Here is a 23,464-nt window from a genome sequence, read left to right as displayed (position 1 = left end):
ATGATGTCTATAAACATGCATTTGTTATTGTAATTTCTGACATCCGATACCCTGTTTACATGGCCTAGGTCATTCGGTACAGTTCATGTCTGACTGCGTGCAGTCAACAACGGAGGTCTTCTCGCACGTGGAGTTCTGAAGACGGCTAATTTTCATGTAAGTATGTGATGACACAAAGAAATACGGCTTTATGACAGACTTTTGTCTTTGTTTTCATTAGACATAAGTAACATTTGCATGAAATAATTACTATTTGGCCAAAATGCCCTGTCAATAGGCTCTCATGAGTGACAACATCCGTGAAGCCAAGGATATTCGCCTGGGCATTCTAGCCAACAAACTTGTGCTTGTCAGTGGTAACCAAGCTCTTTATCGTTGCCATGGAATCACTAACCAATTAAGTTACCGAAACCATTAATTAGACCTCATATTGGAAATTCTGTTTGATCTATTTTTAGACTTGTAAATGATTCCATGTGAAATATTATGCAATAAAAAAAAAAGGCAAAAATTTTATAAGTAACAAATATTCATAAAAATTGATATAATAATAGATTAAACAACGAGAATAAAATATTTATATGTAATTTTCTGTCAGAGAACACCTGATCAGGCCTGCAACAAGTGTTCCCAATAAACTAAAACTCTACTACCATGGCAACAGTTCTTGTTATCGGAAGCGGTGGTCGGGAACATGCGTTGGCATGGAAACTAGCCCAGTCACCTAGAGTAAAGCAGGTGTTTGTAAGTCCAGGGAATGCTGGCACATCCAAGAACGGAAAGATAGATAATGTTGGTAGGTATATAAAATACTATTATCTTGAGGTCCGTGTCATTTCTTATTCTACATACTGAGGTCAAGGTCACAGTATGACATGACCATTCAATCAAGACCATTATATGTTGTAAACCCTCAATAGAGTAACTTTACTTTAAATGTTCAGGTCAAGGCCACACCATGACACGACCATTCTCATTTCTCTATTGGCCATATCAATTCATAGCAACAGTATAAGGGTGTAATAGTTATTGTAAGGGTAACAACAATATGTATAGTTAAGCTTGATTTTCTTTTATTTATTGCAGCACTAAATGTAAAAGATTTTGACACCATAGTAAAGTATTGTAGAGATGAATCCGTTAATTTGGTGGTAGTTGGTCCAGAAGATCCACTAGCCACTGGTATCAGTGATCATCTCATTGAGGCTGGTATGTATAAATATATTCTCATTGGTTCATCACATATTGCCAGTTTATTCAATTTGACAAGGATCTGTAGAAATAACTAGAATCTTATTCAGGTTCTGGCACATCTATGCAAAATCACAAAGAATATGATTGCTGTATAGTAGTATTTTTCATCAATTGCTTTCCTTTATCATTGTTCTCTTTTGTTTCTTTCTAATAAGGTATTGCCTGTTTTGGACCAAGTGCTGCTGCAGCTAAGATTGAAGCCAGCAAGGAATTTTCTAAGCAGTTTATGTGTCAGAATGGTATTCCTACCGCCAGGTACCAGATCTTTACAAAGGTCGAGTCTGCCTGTAGACACATCCAACTGTAAGTCATACTCCTATAACTGACCAGTAAGTCATACTCCTATAACTGACCAGTAAGTCATACTCCTATAACTGAACAGTAAGTCATACTCCTATAACTGAACAGTAAGTCATACTCCTATAACTGACCAGTAAGTCATACTCCTATAACTGAACAGTAAGTCATACTCCTATAACTGAACAGTAAGTCATACTCCTATAACTGAACAGTAAGTCATACTCCTATAACTGAACAGTAAGTCATACTCCTATAACTGAACAGTAAGTCATACTCCTATGAACCAGTAAGTCATACTCCTATAACTGAACAGTAAGTCATACTCCTATAACTGAACAGTAGTCTACTCCTATAACTGAACAGTAAGTCATACTCCTATAACTGACCAGTAAGTCATACTCCTATAACTGAACAGTAAGTCATACTCCTATAACTGAACAGTAAGTCATACTCCTATAACTGAACAGTAAGTCATACTCCTATAACTGAACAGTAAGTCATACTCCTATAACTGAACAGTAAGTCATACTCCTATAACTGAACAGTGAGTCATACTCCTATAACTGAACAGTAAGGCATACTCCTATAACTGAACAGTAAGTCATACTCCTATAACTGAACAGTAAGTCATACTCCTATAACTGAACAGTAAGTCATACTCCTATAACTGAACAGTAAGTCATACTCCTATAACTGAACAGTAAGTCATACTCCTATAACTGAACAGTAAGTCATACTCCTATAACTGAACAGTAAGTCATACTCCTATAACTGAACAGTAAGGCATTATCCTATAACTGAACAGTAAGTCATACTCCTATAACTGAACAGTGAGTCATACTCCTATAACTGAACAGTAAGTCATACTCCTATAACTGAACAGTAAGTCATACTCCTATAACTGAACAGTAAGTCATACTCCTATAACTGAACAGTAAGGCATTATCCTATAACTGAACAGTAAGTCATACTCCTATAACTGAACAGTAAGTCATACTCCTATAACTGAACAGTAAGTCATACTCCTATAACTGACCAGTAAGTCATACTCCTATAACTGAACAGTAAGTCATACTCCTATAACTGAACAGTAAGTCATACTCCTATAACTGAACAGTAAGTCATACTCCTATAACTGAACAGTAAGTCATACTCCTATAACTGAACAGTAAGTCATACTCCTATAACTGAACAGTAAGTCATACTCCTATAACTGAACAGTAAGTCATACTCCTATAACTGAACAGTAAGTCATACTCCTATAACTGAACAGTAAGTCATACTCCTATAACTGAACAGTAAGTCATACTCCTATAACTGAACAGTAAGTCATACTCCTATAACTGAACAGTAAGTCATACTCCTATAACTGAACAGTAAGTCATACTCCTATAACTGAACAGTAAGTCATACTCCTATAACTGAACAGTAAGTCATACTCCTATAACTGAACAGTAAGTCATACTCCTATAACTGAACAGTAAGTCATACTCCTATAACTGAACAGTAAGTCATACTCCTATAACTGAACAGTAAGTCATACTCCTATAACTGAACAGTAAGTCATACTCCTATAACTGAACAGTAAGTCATACTCCTATAACTGAACAGTAAGTCATACTCCTATAACTGAACAGTAAGTCATACTCCTATAACTGAACAGTAAGTCATACTCCTATAACTGAACAGTAAGTCATACTCCTATAACTGACCAGTAAGTCATACTCCTATAACTGAACAGTAAGTCATACTCCTATAACTGAACAGTAAGTCATACTCCTATAACTGAACAGTAAGTCATACTCCTATAACTGAACAGTAAGTCATACTCCTATAACTGAACAGTAAGTCATACTCCTATAACTGAACAGTAAGTCATACTCCTATAACTGAACAGTAAGTCATACTCCTATAACTGAACAGTAAGTCATACTCCTATAACTGAACAGTAAGTCATACTCCTATAACTGAACAGTAAGTCATACTCCTATAACTGAACAGTAAGTCATACTCCTATAACTGAACAGTAAGTCATACTCCTATAACTGAACAGTAAGTCATACTCCTATAACTGAACAGTAAGCATACTCCTATAACTGAACAGTAAGTCATACTCCTATAACTGAACAGTAAGTCATACTCCTATAACTGAACAGTAAGTCATACTCCTATAACTGAACAGTAAGTCATACTCCTATAACTGAACAGTAAGTCATACTCCTATAACTGAACAGTAAGTCATACTCCTATAACTGAACAGTAAGTCATACTCCTATAACTGACCAGTAAGTCATACTCTGAACAGTAAGTCATACTCCTATAACTGAACAGTAAGTCATACTCCTATAACTGAACAGTAAGTCATACTCCTATAACTGAACAGTAAGTCATACTCCTATAACTGAACAGTAAGTCATACTCCTATAACTGAACAGTAAGTCATACTCCTATAAACTGAACAGTAAGTCATACTCCTATAACTGAACAGTAAGTCATACTCCTATAACTGAACAGTAAGTCATACTCCTATAACTGAACAGTAAGTCATACTCCTATAACTGAACAGTAAGTCATACTCCTATAACTGAACAGTAAGTCATACTCCTATAACTGAACAGTAAGTCATACTCCTATAACTGAACAGTAAGTCATACTCCTATAACTGAACAGTAAGTCATACTCCTATAACTGAACAGTAAGTCATACTCCTATAACTGAACAGTAAGGCATACTCCTATAACTGAACAGTAAGTCATACTCCTATAACTGAACAGTAAGTCATACTCCTATAACTGAACAGTAAGTCATACTCCTATAACTGAACAGTAAGTCATACTCCTATAACTGAACAGTAAGTCATACTCCTATAACTGAACAGTAAGTCATAAATTGGGCTGGCTACATGCTCTCTCCTTACTTCTGGTCATAAATTTATGCTAAAACCTCTGTAATATACATTGAATATCTAATACATCTTCAAATCGAGTCAAGTAATTTATGTCAAGTTTGGTTTTGGCTATTGTGTTGAACAACATTTCAATACATAAGGACATTTTATGTCCGGTATGTTGACTTGTCCTTTGCATATGATGCATTTGTGTTAAAAAGCCATATTTTTGTCAAAATACAATATTTAAAACTTTGACTTGGTATGAGTCTTAAATATATCAGATTATTAAAAAGTGTAAAAAAAATCTTGTTGCAGGTCAACATACAGTGCCCTTGTAGTGAAAGCCAGCGGTCTGGCTGCAGGGAAGGGTGTGATGGTGGGGACTACAAAGGAGGAGGCTTGTCAGGCTGTCAGGGAGATGTTAGAGGAAAAGAAGTTTGGTGTGGCCGGGGAAACTGTCCTCGTAGAGGAACTACTGGAGGGGGACGAGGTGTCGGTATGTCATGGATATATTCTTCATTTATATTGGTTTTTGAATATTATTTTTTTTTGTATTGCCCCCGAAGATAGTTTGTGAAGGCCATACTATGGTGTTACTTTTCCGGTAGTGGTGGCGTTGTCATCAATATTTTACTTTAAAGTTTTGCGTTTTGCTCTCAAAAGGTTTAAGTCAAACCCTAACCAATCTTTAAACATAGCTGAAAGCAACTGTAAAACTTAGGGAAGCTAAGAAAAAGTATAAGTCTGTTTTACTTTCAGATGTTTTTAATATTCCATTATAGTTATGTAATAAATCAACAATGCCGTATGGGGAATACTTATTCTTGCTTTAATCTAAGCATGCATGTGGATTTAGATTATGCAAGAAAAATGTTATCTTCACTTACAAAAAATTTTAAATTTAAGATTTTAAGCAAATTTGTGAAACTCCAGGTTGTTTAGACACCATGTTGTTTATTTTTCCAGTGTCTGGCGTTCACTGACGGCTCGACAGTCGTGATGATGCCGCCGGCTCAGGACCACAAAGCCTTGAACGAGGGAGACACTGGGCCAAACACAGGAGGAATGGGAGTGGTGTGCCCATACCCTAAGGTGATCAACAAGGCCACATCAAAGTCTAGATATTGACCATTTGATGCATTTTTTTCAAAATCTGCTAAATATTATAGTAAGAGGCTTAAGACTTGATACCACTTAACCAATTAGCTAATGCAGCTTCATGGTAGACTATATTATAATTTTCTTTCAGTAGTTGAACAATCTGTTTCTTATAAATGTTTTGTACTGAAGGTCCCTAAGGCAGAACTGGACAAGATAAGGACAGACATACTACAGAAAGCTGTGGATGGTATGAGAGAGCTCGGTACACCCTATACAGGTAGGTATGCAAAAAGAAAATGTCATCAAAATATATATAAGTTAAAAAGAATCTTGTAGATGTGAAGTGTTTTTTCTCAATGCATAGTCATTTTCAATATCAGATTTGGTCTTGTATGTGGTAGCTTTAAGTGATTTTCTGACGGAGCCATTTCTTTTGTTGTGTGAATCTGTCTGTCTAGAAAAAAATAGAGATATTGGTTGAAAGATTCATCAAAAGCAGCACCGACCAGTCCTTTTCTTTTATTTGTTGATGGGGAGTGATGATATTGTGTGAAATGTGACTTTGGTTTGGATAGGTGTACTTTATGCTGGTATTATGCTGACAACAGATGGTCCTAAGGTTCTGGAGTTCAACTGTAGGTTTGGGGATCCTGAGGCTCAGGTCAGCTATCCTTCATCATAATATTTAAAAAAGGAAAGAAAACATATAACATTACCTTATTTCACTGAAAAAAGACCCTGGCCTCCACCCAGAGGAGAGACAAAGGTCAAAAGTTTAAGTGGTGGGGACAACCTGCCTGATAACATTGATCTATAAGGTTGTCATCTTGGATTTTTTAATGTCCTGTCACTCGCGCACAGTTGTAACAGTAAATCAAAGTTAAAGTTTTCATATTTCTTTGTCTTTATATTTATAGAGAAAGAGAAATTGTTTTGAAAATATCATTTAGGATTTATAATGTGAAACCTTATTTATTATTATAGATATTTATGCCTCTCTTAACATTTTTGTTCATTTTATATTTTCACATTGTTGCTCAGGCAATACTTTCTCTGATGACCTCTGACCTTTATGAAACCTGTCTTGCCTGCACCAATGAGAGCTTGAGTGACCATCGTCCAGTATTTGACCATCAGAGCTGTGTGACCGGAATAGTTCTGGCCAGTGGTGGTTATCCAGGTTCCTATAAAAAGGGCATGACTATAACAGGTATAGTTTTCTGTTCCTGGAGCATCCTCGATACTCCAGGGGTTCCGATCACTTACGATCTCTACACCCCTGGGCTATCTCATAGTAAAACTGAAGGCAACACAGAAGAAAAATCTGAACCAATCACAGGCCAGTAAAAATTTCCTTTGAAGATTCCACTTTGGAGTATCGAGGATGTTCCTGAAGGGGCAAATGATCAAATGCAAGTCAGAGCATTTAATTGTGATCAGGTCATAGTCTGACTTTAACCATCTAGTATCATTTATAGACATTTTGAGAATTACAGTAATGTTGGTAACTTTTTGTGATTAATAACATATAAAAGCTCTTCTTGATTGGTGAGTATGAAAAATATGGCACAAATAATTAAGAGCTATAGATATCTAGAATTAATCTAAAATGACATCTTAGGTGCAAGGAGACATAGAGAAATGGATGAGCGATTCAGTCTATCAAAATGTTTTGGCAATTGGTGTTTTTTCAATAAGTTAAAATCACCACTGAAAGAACAGTTACAATGTATATCAAATTACATAATCCCTATCAGAAATCTATCAAGATGCTATTCCTATGCATAGGCCTTGATCGCACTGAATCCCATGGACTAACAGTATTCCACGCTGGTACAACTAGAAATGCGGATAAAATTCTGACCAATGGTGGCCGTGTCCTGGCTGTCATAGCAACCAGTCATAACTTTCGCACAGCTTGTAATCTGGCTACCAGAGGGGCTGCCTTAGTGAAATTTGATGGAGTCTACTACAGAAAGGACATAGGCTACAAGGTTTACTCAAGGTGAGAAGTAAAGGAATCGCAATTGTATATATATACATTTAAATTTCTTTATCAGTTGTGCAGAATTTTAAGATGGAAAATACCAAACATGGCTGGTTAGGAATAAAAGACATTCATTGCATTACTGTACACGGGGAAATTTTCGAGATAAATATTAAATTTCCCTCGCACGTAGGATTTTGTACATGAATAAACTGTGTTGTTAACTGTCTAAAAGTGTATCTATCATGAAAATAACAACACTGCGAAAGTTTTATGCATACAAATTGTATAATTAAGCACTCACGAAAATATTGACAGTATTGAAGACGTAGTAATACCTTTGATATAAAGTTTATGACAGGGCTTGAACTAAGGCCCTATCTTTTGAAGGTATATCTCATAACTAGACAAAAGTAAAATCATTTCTAACCTGATGGTAAGCAATCGGATACCTATTAAGGTTTTGAGGTAACAACAGTGCTGCCGTTACCGATTTGCTGAAGATCATTATTGGTGTTATACAAAATTTTAATATTGCTGTTGTATAAGCTGTAACCAAACAGAGCCTGGACTGACCTATAGAGACTCGGGTGTGGACATCACTGCAGGCAGTAGCCTAGTGGAGGCCATCAAGCCTCTTGTGTCCGTGACCAGTCGGACTGGATCTAATGTAAATTTGGGAGGATTTGGGGCCATATTTGATCTAAAGGAGACTGGATACACTGACCCTCTTCTGGTGGCTGGCACAGATGGTGTTGGAACGAAACTCAAGGTCAGTTGTAACACAATATCAAGGTCAATGAAATGTCAAGGTCATCAATAACATATTAAGGTCAACAGCAGAACAAGGTCACATATAACTTATTTAATAGTCAGTTTATGTAAAAGTGATTTTGATGTCAAGATAGTGATATCAAGTATGACAATTCCCATGTCAAAGTGGAAGGCAGTTCTTTAGCAGTTTGTAAGCCTTCACAGTTTACTGTATAAGCAGTTCTTTTAGCAGTTCTTTAGCCTTCATAATGCAACTGGCTGGGACTGTTAACCCTTAGCAATCCATTGGAAAAATTGGCAGTCCCTTAACCTTCACAGTCCACTAGCAGTCGGTTAGCAGTTCCTTAGCAGTTTTTAGGCAGTTTTTTGGCAGTTTTTAGGCAGTCCGTTTTAAAATGAACTGCCTAAAATGTCCATATATGGCGCATGCGACTGCTTACTTTAGGCAGTTCTTAGGCAGTCTATTTCAAAATGAACTGCCTAAAATGTCCAAATATGGCGCAAGCGACTGCTTAATGTACGAATCAAAACTGCCTAATATCTATAAATAGCTCACAAAACTGCTAAAAACAATCCAAATATGGAGCATGCGACTGCTTATATTTATGAATCACAATTGCTTAATACTTATAAATATAAGTTCAAGAAACTGTTAACACATTTCCAATTATATGGGAAAAAATGAAAATACTATAATGTGGAAAATATGTAAGACAAGTTATATATATAATTACACTAACTCTAAGATAAAGTTTGCAGTTTTTAAAAAATAACTTGCCTTGCATTATATGCATGCATTTACCAGTATTCATTTTTCAGAAATTTATAGAAAATAAAAGATTGAATAATATAAACCAATCCAAGATATATACACATAAATCATAATGTTTATTTTGTGTCATACAAATTGTTTTAAAAAGAAAATGCATCATCTATATTATACTGGGGGTGTAATATAGATGATGCAAAATGAGTAAAATGGAAAATGAATTTGAATTTTATCAATAAAAAAAAATAGAAATAGTTAATTACTAAGTTTCCAAATTTAAATGCAAGGTTCCCATGCAGCTATATATACATGCACATAGATTGCAAGCTCATGCATCTTACCTTCTACTTTGGGGGTTTACAGCAAACTTATAGGGTTATAATCCAGTACAACACCAGAATGCATACATTGTACATCCAAAACTGAAATGTTTTACCATTTCTATTCCTGGCTATACACAATTCCCTTTATACTTACACTTATAACTATGTAAAACTGCATGTTGAAAACTACACCTCACTTATTTAGATGTCCAAAATATTCACCAAATGGTCCAAATTATGTAGAAGATTATCTGTGCACATGCTTCCTCACACCAAACTGTTCAAACTGACCGCTGGAATTTGGAGGGAGAGACAGGTTCAAAGGTCACCACATATGTACACACAGCAACACTACATGTGGGGGTCACCATCTCTGTGTATAATGACCCATGGCTGTAGCTGCCTCCCCAGGGTGTTAGAGATAAGGGACTGTATATGCATCTATGTTTATATGTACAAAATAGTATTATTGGCACATATTTATCAATAATATAAGAAATTATAATAGGACTTTGATATTTTATGAATACATGTATAGAATAATTATGTTGATCAAACTGACCTTTATTTAGTTTTAAATTGCATTTAAATGGTTTATGGTGTGTAAAATTAAAAAAAAGTTTTGAAGTAGGAATTAATCATACATTTAAAATTTACAATTTAATGATGTATTTTAATTCATGTTCCTTTGCATTTAATAATAAATTGCAAGACAACTTCACTATATAAGTTTTATTTTGCCATGCAATTTCTTGCCTTTGTCCATTTGGTATGTGAACTGCTCTGTTAGACTGCTAAGGTCTATAAGCAGTCAATGACAAGCAGTTTCAGTCTATGATAAGCAGTCACTGACTGCTTACAAATATAGTTAGCAGTTCAACAAGCAGTTTTTAAATCTTGTATGGTGAAATATTAGCAGTTTTCAGTGACTGCTTAAAACTGGACTGCTGAGAACTGCCTAATAACTGCCTAAAATTTGTGGGACTGCTACAAAACTGCCTAATAACTGCTTATATTAGCAGTTCAGTTTGACATGGGAAGGCAGGGGTATTAACATGTTAAGTCAGATGTAGGTCAAGGTCAATTAAGACTAAGTTAACAAGGAATTTAACTTGCCATATGAAAATGTAAAATATTTAACCTAGTTGTCGCAAATATAAGTTTTAGTGTTTATTTTATGGCAGCATGTAATTTGAATGTTTTATGACGGATGTAATCTGAGATATTACTTTAAAAGCTAATGCCATGAAGACATGCTGTCACAACACTATAGGGGTTAACCTTGTTACTATAGAACATATTGTTGTTATTTAGGTTGCTAAGGAGACTGGCTGTCACAACACTATAGGGGTTGACCTTGTTGCTATAGAACATATTGTTGTTATTTAGGTTGCTAAGGAGACTGGCTGTCACAACACTATAGGGGTTGACCTTGTTGCTATAGAACATATTGTTGTTATTTAGGTTGCTAAGGAGACTGGCTGTCACAACACTATAGGGGTTGACCTTGTGGCTATAGAACATATTGTTGTTATTTAGGTTGCTAAGGAGACTGGCTGTCACAACACTATAGGGGTTGACCTTGTTGCTATAGAACATATTGTTGTTATTTAGGTTGCTAAGGAGACTGGCTGTCACAACACTATAGGGGTTGACCTTGTTGCTATAGAACATATTGTTGTTATTTAGGTTGCTAAGGAGACTGGCTGTCACAACACTATAGAGGTTGACCTTGTTGCTATAGAACATATTGTTGTTATTTAGGTTGCTAAGGAGACTGGCTGTCACAACACTATAGAGGTTGACCTTGTTGCTATAGAACATATTGTTGTTATTTAGGTTGCTAAGGAGACTGGCTGTCACAATACTATTGGGGTTGACCTTGTGGCTATGTGTGTCAATGATATTCTAGCACAGGGGGCAGAGCCGTTGTTTTTCCTAGACTACTTTGCCACAGGGAAACTTGATGTTAACATGGCTAAGGATGTAGTTGCTGGGATTGCAAAGGGCTGTGTGGAAGCTGGCTGCTCTCTTATTGGTATGTTCATTAATGACTGAAATGATAAGAAAATATGTCATTCTGTTTTCAAAGTCCAATGTAACTTCAGTTTTCAAACATCCTTTCTAATATGTGTACTCTGAAAATATTCTTAAAAGTTACCAATTTGATGACTCCTCAGCTACCTTGCATCATGTTTAAATATATTTGTGACATGGTGTTTTAAATACCTGTGACCTAAAATTTCTGATCTTGTAGTTCTTGAATCTTGTCTAATTTGACACCTAATTTGACAGTATTTGATCAGCATTATTTTCAAGCAACTAATGTGATATCTTGTTGTATCTGACCCCTGTGAATATTACAGCATTCTGTCTAGTTTACCAACAGTATATTATGATGTGTTGTCTAATTTTGAAGTTTTAATCTGTGGCTTACCTTATACACAGAACAATACCATAAATGCTCACAATAGATGTTGTCATGTTTCCATGGCATCTACAAGAGCAATGTAAGTTTCTGAATAATTAATACATCCATGACTATACTGTAATGTTGTATTTTCTGTGATGACGTCTGTAGGAGGAGAAACAGCAGAAATGCCAGGCATGTATCAGGGTGGGGACTACGATGTAGCTGGCTTCGCTGTTGGTGCTGTGGAACGAAAAAATGTCCTGCCACGTCTTAATGAAATATCTACAGGAGATGTTCTGATTGGTCTGAAATCCAGTGGTATCCATAGCAATGGTTTTAGCCTTGTGCGAAAAGTTATTGAGAAGGTTGGAATCAGTATGGATATGCCGTCACCTTTTGGATCAGGGATTACCTTAGGTGGGTATAGGGAAGCACTAACACAGCAGTTATCAAAAGACAGGTGCTATTTACATTTAATACAGAATTTTGTGTGTTTGATAGATTAAAATCTGTATTACATAGAAATAATCAAGGTATATCAAATTTATACAACTTGTGTAACACTTAATGTATGAGAACTTTGTCAAATAATTTTCATCGACAAATTACTGTTACCTTTAAGTTGAACAGTCGGGCAAGGATGGCTAAAGTCGGTAAAAATGGTGTGAATGTATCCAGTATAATTTCTTATGGAATAGAAAAATAAACTTTCTCGTCAAAATCTGTCTGCGTATGTAGAAATTGATTTAAAATATAGGAATCCTAAAACGTCCTCCCGGCTGACTATGTCCGTGGTTACATTTCCACGCAGCCTCGCTTTCAATGCTTTCAACTTTTCTTTATTTCAATGGTCAGAACTGGGAAACGTAAGCAGAACTTGACCGTTGTATTAATATGTGAGAACTTTTGGAAGGCCAATGAACACATTTAGACTGGTTTTCTTTGCCTGATTATTCACTTTAATACTAGAATGAAGACCTTTAAGTCATCAATACATACCGGTATTCTTAGTATGTGAAATACCATATACAGTGGAACTCGGTTGATACGAACTCGGATAATTCGACAACCCGGCTTAATACGAAGTACTTCGGAGTCCCGGCCGAATTCCCTCTTTATCTTTATTTAAAGAACTCGGATAATTCGAATTCGGAAAACTCGAAGAACTCGGATAATACGAAGTAAATTTTTGGTCCGAATGACAAAAATCATAGATATATAATGTTCTGATAACTCGAAATGAGATTTTTTTTGGACAACGAGATCGCCGAAAATGCCAATTTCTTTTTCATAAATCTGCCGTAGAACGGCATTTCAAAATATATATCTCGGTTTTATTGTTATAACTTTGCAACTACGATCGGCGATTTTACGAAATAGAACTATTTTTATATATATCAAGTAAAGAGATCGTCAGTAGACATGAGAACTCGCTTAATTCGAACACTCGGATAACTCGAAGTTTTATCTCGGTCCCCTCGAGTTCGTATTAACCGAGTTCCACTGTAGATATTTTCCACTTGGATTATGCAATGATTGATGTATCTTTCATTAGCATGAGAACAATTGCTGATTTTAATTCCTATGTAACAGTAACTTTGTGTCCCCTGTAGTAGAATGTCCCTGACGATATAATGTAACAATAACTATCCTCTCAAACAAATTAGCAGTATATATTACATTATATTAATGATACACAAACAAATTAATTGATACTTGTTGTCCAGAGCAGACACTTTTGAAATGATATCTCCTGTAATGTATTCTGTGTAGGTGAAGAGTTGTTAACTCCAACGAAGATCTATGTGAAGGATGTCCTACCACTGATACGGAGAGGTTTAGTGAAAGCGTTCGCCCACATCACGGGTGGGGGACTCACAGAGAACATTCCCAGGGTATTACCCACAGATCTGGCCGTAACCATCGATGCACTGGCCTGGAACATCCCAGCTATATTTGGATACCTAGCAGACAAGGTTGGTGATGTTCATGGAAACATGACATATACTTTTGGGACAAACTATGGGATGTATTTCTAGTACAGGGAGAGATTGACCATAAAACAATAGAAAATAGGAAACATATATTAAGACAGCTTAGGATGAAAATTTGAATGAAATGTGAATTATGATAAAAATATCAAAAGTTTTCTTATGCATAAATAATTAATGTCGAGTGAATTTAATAAACCATAAAGTTTTACTCTACATGCAAGCAAATTAATCATTAATAAGTCAAGAACCAGGTCAATAAGCTTATTGTCTTGTTGTTTTCCAGGGTAATATTTCTGACAAAGAAATGGCAAGGACATTTAACTGTGGAGTCGGGGGTGTACTGATTGTGGATCAGACACATGCAGACGCTATAGTGAAAGAGTTGGGAGAACAAGCTTCTGTCATAGGTTCAGTCCACCAAGGTCAAGGTCAGTAACATGCAGACGCTGTAGTGAAAGAGTTGGGAGAACAAGCTTCTGTTATAGGTTCAGTCCACCAAGGTCAAGGTCAGTCCCTGAATCATCAAACATGGTATTGCAAGAATTATTGGAATAAAGTCTGGATTCACATGTAATCTAGAATCTATGATTAAATGTTTTATATAACCGTATGACATAGTTATGTAAATTCTCTTAGATTGAACAAAAGATGTTTTATAATGCTGGTTCTTTCAGGTCTTCTGTGAGTGATTCTTTCTTTTTAAAAGCACTAAAACTTTAATCTATTTGATATCTAAAGGAAGCCTACATCAGTGTACGATTGCTAGCAATACATTCATAATTCTTACCTGAATAATTTGTTTTTATAAATTTCCTTTGCAGAAGAGTGTAAGGTTAAGATAGAAAACCTAAGACAGGCATTCACACAGTGTTGGAGACCCATGACACCTCCCAGGACATGTAAGAGGGTCGGAGTGCTTATCTCTGGCTCAGGTAAGTAAGTGTGGAGACCCATGACACCTCCCATGATGTGTAAGAGGGTTGTAGTGCTTATCTCTGGCTCACAGGTAAGTGTGGAGACCCATGACACTTCCTAGGACATGTTAGAGGGTCAGAGAGCTAATCTCTGGCTCAGGTAAGTGTGAAGACCATGACACTCCAGGACGTGTAGAGAGTCGGAGTGCTTATCTCTGGCTCAGGTAAGTGTGGAGAACCATGACACCTCCCAGGACATGTTAGAGGGTTGAGTGCTTATATCCTGGCTCAGGTAAGTGTGGAGACCCATGACACCTCCCAGGACATGTAGAGGGTAGAGTGCTTATATCTGGCTGGACACCTAAGAGGGTCAGAGTGCTATATCTGGCTAGGTAAGTGTGGAGACCCAACCTCCAGGAATGTAAGAGGGTCAGAGTGCTATCCTCAGGTAAGTGTGGAGACCCATACCTACCTCCCAGGACATGTAGAGGGTCAGAGTGCTTATATCTGGCTCAGGTAAGTGTGGAGACCCATAACACCTCCCAGGACATGTAAGAGGAGTCAGAGTGCTTATATCTGGCTCAGGTAAGTGTGGAGACCCATGACACCTCCCAGGACATGTTAGAGGGTCAGAGTGCTTATATCTGGCTCAGGTAAGTGTGGAGACCCATGACACCTCCCAGGACATGTTAGAGGGTCAGAGTGCTTATATCTGGCTCAGGTAAGTGTGGAGACCCATGACACCTCCCAGGACATGTAAGAGGGTCAGAGTGCTTATATCTGGCTCAGGTAAGTGTGGAGACCCATGACACCTCCCAGGACATGTAAGAGGGTCAGAGTGCTTATCTCTGGCTCAGGTAAGTGTGGAGACCCATGACACCTCCCAGGACATGTAAGAGGGTCAGAGTGCTTATCTCTGGCTCAGGTAAGTGTGGAGACCCGTGACACCTCCCAGGACATGTTAGAGGGTCAGAGTGCTTATATCTGGCTCAGATAAGTGTGGAGAACCATGACACCTCCCATGACGTGTAAAAGGGTCGGATTGCTAATCTCTGTTGAGGTAAGTGTGGAGATCCATGACACTTCCCAAGAAGTGGAAGCGGGTCCTAGTGCTTATGTCTGGTTCAGGTAAGTGTAGAGACCCGTGACACCTACCAGGATCTGTTAGAGGGTCGGAGTGCTTATCTCTGGCTCAGGTAAGAGTGGAGAACCATGACACCTCCCAGGACATGTAAGAGGGTCAGAGTGCTTATCTCTGGCTCAGGTAAGTGTGGAGACCTGTGAATACACCTCCCAGGACGTGTAAAGTGTCAGAGTGCTAATCTCTGGGTCTGGTAAGTGTGAAGACCCATGACACCCCCAGGTAAGGAGAACCATGAACTAGTGTGTAGAGGGTCAGAGTGCTTATCTCTGGCTCCAAGTAGAGTGCATTGGAAGTAAGGTTGAGACCCATAATACCTACCAGGACGTGTAAGAGGGTCAGAGTGCTTATACATGTATCTGGCTCAGGTAAGTGTAGAGACCCATGACACCTAGGACATGAAGGGGTCATAATGCTTATGTCTGGTTCAGGTAAGTGTGGAGACCCGTGACACCTCACATGACGTAAAAAAGGGTCAGAGTGCTTATCTCTGGCTTAGGTAAGCGTTCAATTCAATAAATCGGGATTGTTCAATCATCTTTTGTTATATTTGTAAGTCCTCTGCTGTTGAAACCGGAGGGGACTATAGTGTTTGTTCCCGTCTGTCTGTCTGTCTGGATTTGGTTTCCAGATGATAACCTGAGAACTAATGGATCGATTTTGAACAAACTTCAAACAAAGGTAGCATATGGGAAAATGCAGCTTGGGATTGAATTTGTGATCAAAAGGTCAACTCCAAAGGTCACTGTTACTAAAATTAGATTATTTAACAAAATATTAGTTTCTAGATGATAACTTGAGAACAACGGATTTTGATCAAACTTCATACAAACGTAGCATATGAGAAAAATACAGCGTGGGATTGAATTTGGGGTCAAAAGGTCAAAGACAAAGGTCACTGTTACTAAAAATGGATTGTTTCACAAATTTTAGTTTCCAAATGATAACTTAGAACACATCAACAGATTTTGATCAAATTTCACATAATGATAGCATAACTAAGCAATAATAACTTGCCATAAATAACAAAATGTAATTGACGACATGGGACGTGTCATGTGTTGCTAGCGGCACTAACTGTAAGCTTGTTTTATGAAATAAATTATCTACATAAGTTAAACAGATAAATATAATTGCTGATGGATATACAATCAAAACCTCTATAAAGATCACTCAAGAGACCAAGAAAGATGGTCTTTATAACCATGTGATCTTTATCCAAAGGCCAAATTATTTGGAAATTACTAGTAACTATTTGGAACCTTAGGAAAGTGGTAGTAAAATAAGTTTTTTCTTTTGACAACTTTTTCACTTCCAAATACGGTACTAACAACATGATTATCATTACTTCTTTATTAGAAAAAATATGTAAATTAAGCCAAACTAACAGAACAGTCCTATACAATGTATTATATACTTCCTCTTTCTATATGACCTAGTGTGACATAAATTATTTAAATAAATAATAATTGTTTTTTCTTTACTGTTTTCTTTCTGCCAGGGACCAATCTCCAGGCTCTCATAGACCACACACAAGAACAAAACAATAACAGTAGTGCAGAGATCGTTTTGGTGATTTCCAATAAACCTGGGGTCCAGGGGCTGGAAAGGGCTCGGAAGGCAGGGATTCCTACACAGGTAAGTATATGTGAATTTAGGTAATTAGGGATTTTTGTTTAAAGTAATTATCAAGGTAAAATGTACATATTTTGTACCACACAAACAACCACATTATTTGTCTTGATTTGTTTGTTTGAGTTTTACGGCCCATCGACAACTAGGGTCATTTAGGGCCAAACTACAAGGCAGGCATTAATACCAGGATATAAACAAGGACTGTATCTAAAAGATCAGGATAAGAAAAAGGCAAGCAAAACCTAAAACAAAATTGTAAATGTTGATTTAATAAAAAGATTTGTTTTGAAGGTCATCAACCATAAAGATTTTGGAAGTCGTCAAAGCTTTGATGAGGCAGTGCACAAATCACTGATGACATCAGAGGTGGACATTGTCTGTCTGGCTGGCTTTATGAGGATCCTTACAGGTGAATGGATGGAAAAATAATCCTTCATTCAGTATAATGATTAAATCAACTTATAAATAGCTTTAATAAAGCAGTAAATAAGCAAAAAAGGAAAAGAATTTGAATGAAATAATTTGTAATAAATGTCTTCAAATGCACAACAGGAGTGTTTTTAACCGGAATTTATGCAAAAATGATGATTATTATTAGCACTATATAAGTGTAACAGTAATAATTACAAGCTTGATTTGAAAACTGTTTAACTCACTCACCCCTGAAAATTCATAATCAACTGTTCTAGCCTTTGATTTAGAAGATCTCAAATTTGTCTTAAGGAGGAATGAGTTACTGCGGATTGATTGATTTGATAAACAAGAGCTGTTGGAGAACAGCAAAGCTTGCCTATTCAGAAGAAGTTGATGTTCAAGTATTTACTATTTAAACATGGAAATATGACAAATTAACAGACTCAAAAAAAACCTAAAGGGCCCCAAATTGGTTGTATTATCACGTTCAGTATCCATACATATTAGGAAAATAAAATCATAAACATTTATGATGACTTAAGCTTAAACAATTGACGAAACAGAAACTTGCTCAAAAACTTTAACGGGAAATGGGACGCCAACGGTGACGCCGACGCGACAACATTACCTCCCCCTATTCTTCGAATAGGCAAGCTAAAAAGTAGATAGCTACAAACCTTTTATCTGAGGAACAGTTATAATGCAATATCTGTATTCCAGGTGATTTTGTGCATAAGTGGAATGGTCGTATGTTAAATATCCATCCCTCTCTCCTGCCTTCCTTCAAAGGACATGACGCTCATTGCCAGGTTCTAAAGGCTAACGTCAGGATTTCTGGCTGTACCGTCCATTTTGTAGCTGTAAGTGGATTTTATGCCTAACAATCTTCTCATCTTTATTTGCTTTTATTTGCAAGGAATCAACATCTATGTACTGGAACTGTAAGGCAATGGTTATAATACTCCCTATCCCTTATTGGATATGTGTCAACCAGCCAAATACTTCTCAAATTTGCTGCCATGGTAATCACTCTGACATATATATATACAGTACCTTTATAATCATTTATGAGGTTTAATTATCCTGGCTTTGATTGTAGGAGGAAATCGACTCTGGTGCCATACTTGTCCAGGAAGCAGTGCCCGTGTATCCTGGGGATACAGAGTCAACACTATCAGCCAGGGTCAAAACGGTTGAGCACCACGCCTTTCCTAGGGCTTTGGAACTGGTGGCCAGCGGACAAGCTACACTCGGAGAGGCAGGCCAAATTATCTGGTGTCAGTAGCAATAGGCAAATGTTAGGTCACTCAAAAGTGCTGAAGTCAAAAACATCACTTAAAAAAAGATAAACTGGTGTCATTCAATGGACAAAGGTCATATTTGATGTCAAATGTCATGATCTGATGTCAAAGTGCTAAAGTAAAATACATTAATGATAAAAAAAAAAAGACATAAACTGGTATTATTCAATGGACAAAGGTCATGATCTGATGTCAAAGTGCTAAAGTCAAAATGTTAATAGTGTCAAAGGACAAAAGTTGTTTATATATTATGAACAGGTGTCATTAAATGGACAAATGAAATGATTGTTTGTGAAAGTTTGTGTGAATCAAATGACATATACAGTGCATCACATAGCCTAGCATTGTCCACGTCTAAATTAGATACATGTACATATGTAAATATATTTAAACTGATGAAAAGTATGCATCGTTTATTTTAACATTGTTCAGATATTGCTAACAAGTGGATTGATTTGGCTAGAGCTGAATACCCAGCGTTCTCACCAACATGTTTCAAGTTTTCAAGTTTTATTATAACCAAATGTGATGCACCATAGGCAGCAATACATAATTATATTATACATAATTATAATATAAAATCAAAATTCACATATAATATACAAGATGGCGGAGGACAATCCTATGCACATAAATATATAAAGAATCCATTGACATGTAACTCCGTTACAAACATCTTAATGAAGGAAGAACAATACAAAAAACGATTGAATGTATTTGTGACGTCATGAAATAATAAAATCTATATTTCATACCATACACTATTGAGCTAAGGCGGATTGCATGACACCGTGTAACTGGCTTGCCCAAACCAGCGTAACAGACATTACGGCACATGTTTACATGTATTAACAAGAGATCCCAGAGGGATCTTGGCGCCCACCAAAGAATGATCTATGTATGACAACAGAAAGAGGGATCTTTTCCCTGCTTTTCAAACTTTTACTACATACTATATATGATACTTTAGAAAGATCCTTTCAGTACTTTCTGAGATATGTAGCAGTAACAAACTTCAATTATCAAAATCCAAGATGACTACCTGTCGATCATCTTGCTGACCAATAAGTCCGAAAATGCACTGGACCCCTTCAGGAACCTGCACATGCAATTTGAGAAAGATCCCTTCAGTACTTTCTGAGAAATAGCGGTAACAAACTTTAACTATCAAAATCCAAGATGGCCGCCGGTCGGCCATCTTGTTGACCGATCGCTCCCAAAACGCAATATGCACAACAAGGGTTCAAGGGGAACATGTATATGAAATTTGAGAGAGATCCCTTCAGTACTTTCTGAGAAATAGCGGTTTGTTTGTTTGTTTGAGTTTTACGGCCAATCGACAACTAAGGTCATTTAAATAGCGGAAACAAACTTTAACTATCAAAATCCAAGATGGCCGCAGGTCGGCCATCTTGTTGACCGATCGCTCCCAAAATGCAATATGCACAACTAGGGTTCAAGGGGAACATGTATATGAAATTTGAGAAAGATCCCTTCAGTACTTTCTGAGAAATAGCGGTAACAAACTTTAACTATCAAAATCCAAGATGGCCGCCGGTCGGCCATCTTGTTGACCGATCGCTCCCAAAATGCAATATGCACAACTTGGGTTCAAGAGGAACATGTATATGAAGTTTGAGAGAGATCCCTTCAGTACTTTATGAGAAATAGCGGTAACAAACTATCAAAATCCAAGATGGCCGCCGTTCGGCTATCTTGTTGACCGATTGGTCCCAAAATGCAATATGCACAACTAGGGCCCTAGGGGAACCTACATATGAAATTTGAGAAAGATCCCTTCAGTACTTTCTGAGAAATAGCGGTAACAAACTTTAACTATCAAAATCCAAGATGGCCGCCAGTCGGCCATCTTGTTGACCGATCAGTTCCAAAATGCAATATGCACAACTAGGGCCCTAGGGGAATCTACATATGAAATTTGAGAAAGATTCCTTCAGTACTTTCTGAGAAACAGCGGTAACAAACTTAAACTAGCAAAATCCAAGATGGCCGCCAGTCGGCCATCTTGTTGACCGATTGGTCCCAAAATGCAATATGCACAACAAGGGCCCTAGGGGAACCTACATGTGAAATTTGAGAAAGATCCCTTCAGCACTTTCTGAGAAATAGCGGTAACAAGAATTGTTAACGGACGGACGGAAGGACGGACGAAAGGCGATTTGAATAGCCCACCATCTGATGATGGTGGGCTAAAAATATAACAACTTTGATCGACTGACCGAATGTTGAATTTTAATGTCGATTTTAAGTGATATCTTTATCTAGATTGGGCCTAAGAAACATTGGCGATTTCTTCCACGTACATCAGAGATTTAAATATATAAATTTTACTATTTAAATCTCTGCCTACATCAAGTACAAATATACATTGTTGGGGTGCTGTTTTGTGGACAATATTTCAGCGCAAATAATTTTACAACTGAAAAAAAAATGTGTTTGACCTATCCGTCGTTCAAATTAACCTGGACATTACCATACAGTATATATGTAAAGTTAATTAAAATATCGAGTTTTGTTGTACAACGAAACTGAGAGGCCATGTCACTACGCCGTCACATCTTGGTGATCACGACTGTCAGTGTTGTTTATGGGGCGGGGCTTATGAAGTCGGACTCGACCAATCGTCACACACATACTGTTATCCCATTCAATTTGTTCCTGTAGTGATCAAAGGAACTTCCTCCGTCTGTCTGGGTAGTACAAACTACAAATGTGCCTTTCGGAGTAATCCCACGTCGACAGCAAGTCTGTTTCAGATTCTGAGGCCAGCTGGGTTTTTTTTTTGCATTTAAACTTGAATGAGGAAATATTACTGCGAAATAAAGTTACTTAAGTTATAGGTTGCTATGTCAAAATCATGTATAAAAGTTAGACAAGATTGTAACAAGAGGCCCAGAGGGCCCGTATCGCTCACCTGGTTTGTAATGCCAAGTATAGCTGCAATATTGTTGCTCAAAAGACTTTTTGACAGAAAATGGTGTGCAACTAGTTTAGTTTACATTCCCCAAGGATGTTTGGGAAAGTTGTACCTATGTTTCTGTTCTAGCCCAATACTTAGAATTGAGTTTTTTTCCCTCCTGAGCAAAATTTAGTGGCAATTCGCCGGATTCAGCTAATAAACTAACTGACGTAAGTACAACTCATATCAGATCACAACATAGAATTTGCAACCCAAGATGTACCATCTCATGTAGATATTCCAGGTAACGAAGCTGCTGATAGATTAGCTAGGGAAGCTCTTGGTCATAAAAACTGATGTAGATGTCAGACTTACCAAAACTGAAGCCTATTTCTCATCAATGTAGCTTGTATTAGCGGGGCCCCCAGAGCCCCAGAATGGTTAAAACAAAACAATACAGTTCTAATTTTAAGGCAATGATTTGACAGGCCAAAACCTTTGGTTACAAACGTACTTTTCGGACACTCCTAAAGACAAGTAGCAATATGGATAGGATTTACATCAAATATTTATTAGGGCCCCGCCCATCCCAAGTTTCCCCAGGGGAATCAGAGGCCAAATTTGGTCAAAATTTATACAGTTTGTTCCCCCTCCCCAATTGTGAATGTTTGTGGCCAAATTTAGGACTATTGATCAATCAAACAGTGTTCTAAACATTTTTCGGCAAGACTAGAATTCTCAGGGAACTCAATAAACATCATATCAAGAGACATAAGGGGTCCATCAACCATTGTCAAGCTTCACAAGATAAGGAACAGAGCATAGTCCACACACTTTTTTAGCAACTTTCTCAAGACAATTATTATTATGACAAGATATAACACGCATTATCCCAGGGGGGTCAGAGCCAAAATATACAAATTCAACACACACACAAAAAAGGAACATGGCATGTATTCAATTCAGTAGTGATTTATACGATTTTACCATTTCCATTTCCCCTATTGGGTCCGCCCCCTAGAAAATAGGTCGGGGGCGGTGGACCTAATTGGCCAGATAAAATTTATACAATCTCAAATTCTCTTCTCTTCTCCTCTCTCTTCTCCTCTTTCTCGGTTTCCATTTTGGTTACACATAATGAACTAAGTAAGTACTACCCATTCAAAAGCCGTCACCATTTCCCTATGGGATTGCCTAGAAATTGGTCCCGGGGGTTATCGGGGGGGGGATCTGAATGACATCAGGACTTAGTCATATTTCCCCCTCTCAGCTATCTTCATATATCAAAGTGAAACCCATTCAATAAACCATCGACTTATTCTTACTATGGTTTT

At 37.2% G+C, this 23,464-nt stretch overlaps 1 protein-coding gene across 2 annotated transcripts; it reads left to right on the top strand.

The window, feature by feature from the left end:
• Positions 1-19,490, top strand: LOC138320079 (trifunctional purine biosynthetic protein adenosine-3-like). Of its 2 annotated transcripts, XR_011208092.1 has the most exons (21): positions 1-156; positions 599-796; positions 1,087-1,209; positions 1,410-1,557; positions 4,760-4,940; positions 5,411-5,536; positions 5,735-5,822; positions 6,121-6,206; positions 6,587-6,755; positions 7,334-7,550; positions 8,082-8,304; positions 11,238-11,436; positions 11,980-12,228; positions 13,585-13,787; positions 14,089-14,233; positions 14,627-14,737; positions 17,362-17,498; positions 17,787-17,904; positions 18,630-18,769; positions 19,009-19,301; positions 19,389-19,490. XR_011208092.1 is itself a non-coding variant. In XM_069263160.1 (20 exons), the coding sequence occupies exons 2-20, from the start codon at positions 655-657 to the stop codon at positions 19,192-19,194; spliced, it is 2,991 nt and encodes a 996-aa protein (XP_069119261.1). In that variant the 5' UTR covers positions 1-156; positions 599-654; the 3' UTR covers positions 19,195-19,490. The 2 variants fall into 2 exon arrangements, 1 of the variants encoding a protein (XP_069119261.1); XM_069263160.1 differs by having other exon boundaries at positions 19,009-19,490.
• The last annotated feature ends 3,974 nt before the right edge of the window (positions 19,491-23,464 follow it).

Source organism: Argopecten irradians, chromosome 1 (assembly GCF_041381155.1).
Source record: "Argopecten irradians isolate NY chromosome 1, Ai_NY, whole genome shotgun sequence".
Taxonomy (NCBI): domain Eukaryota; kingdom Metazoa; phylum Mollusca; class Bivalvia; order Pectinida; family Pectinidae; genus Argopecten; species Argopecten irradians.
The sequence above is the reverse complement of the archived record's forward strand: the minus strand, read 5'-3'. Positions and strand labels throughout refer to the sequence as shown.

Bases quoted from the DNA above. Each gene is read 5' to 3' on its own strand.
- LOC138320079 (XM_069263160.1), top strand. From the start codon at position 655: ATGGCAACAGTTCTTGTTATCGGAAGCGGTGGTCGGGAACATGCGTTG. The intron at 13,788-14,088 runs GTTGGTGATGTT...GTTGTTTTCCAG, and splicing joins TTGGATACCTAGCAGACAAG to GGTAATATTTCTGACAAAGA. The intron at 17,499-17,786 runs GTAAGTATATGT...TTTGTTTTGAAG, and splicing joins AGGCAGGGATTCCTACACAG to GTCATCAACCATAAAGATTT.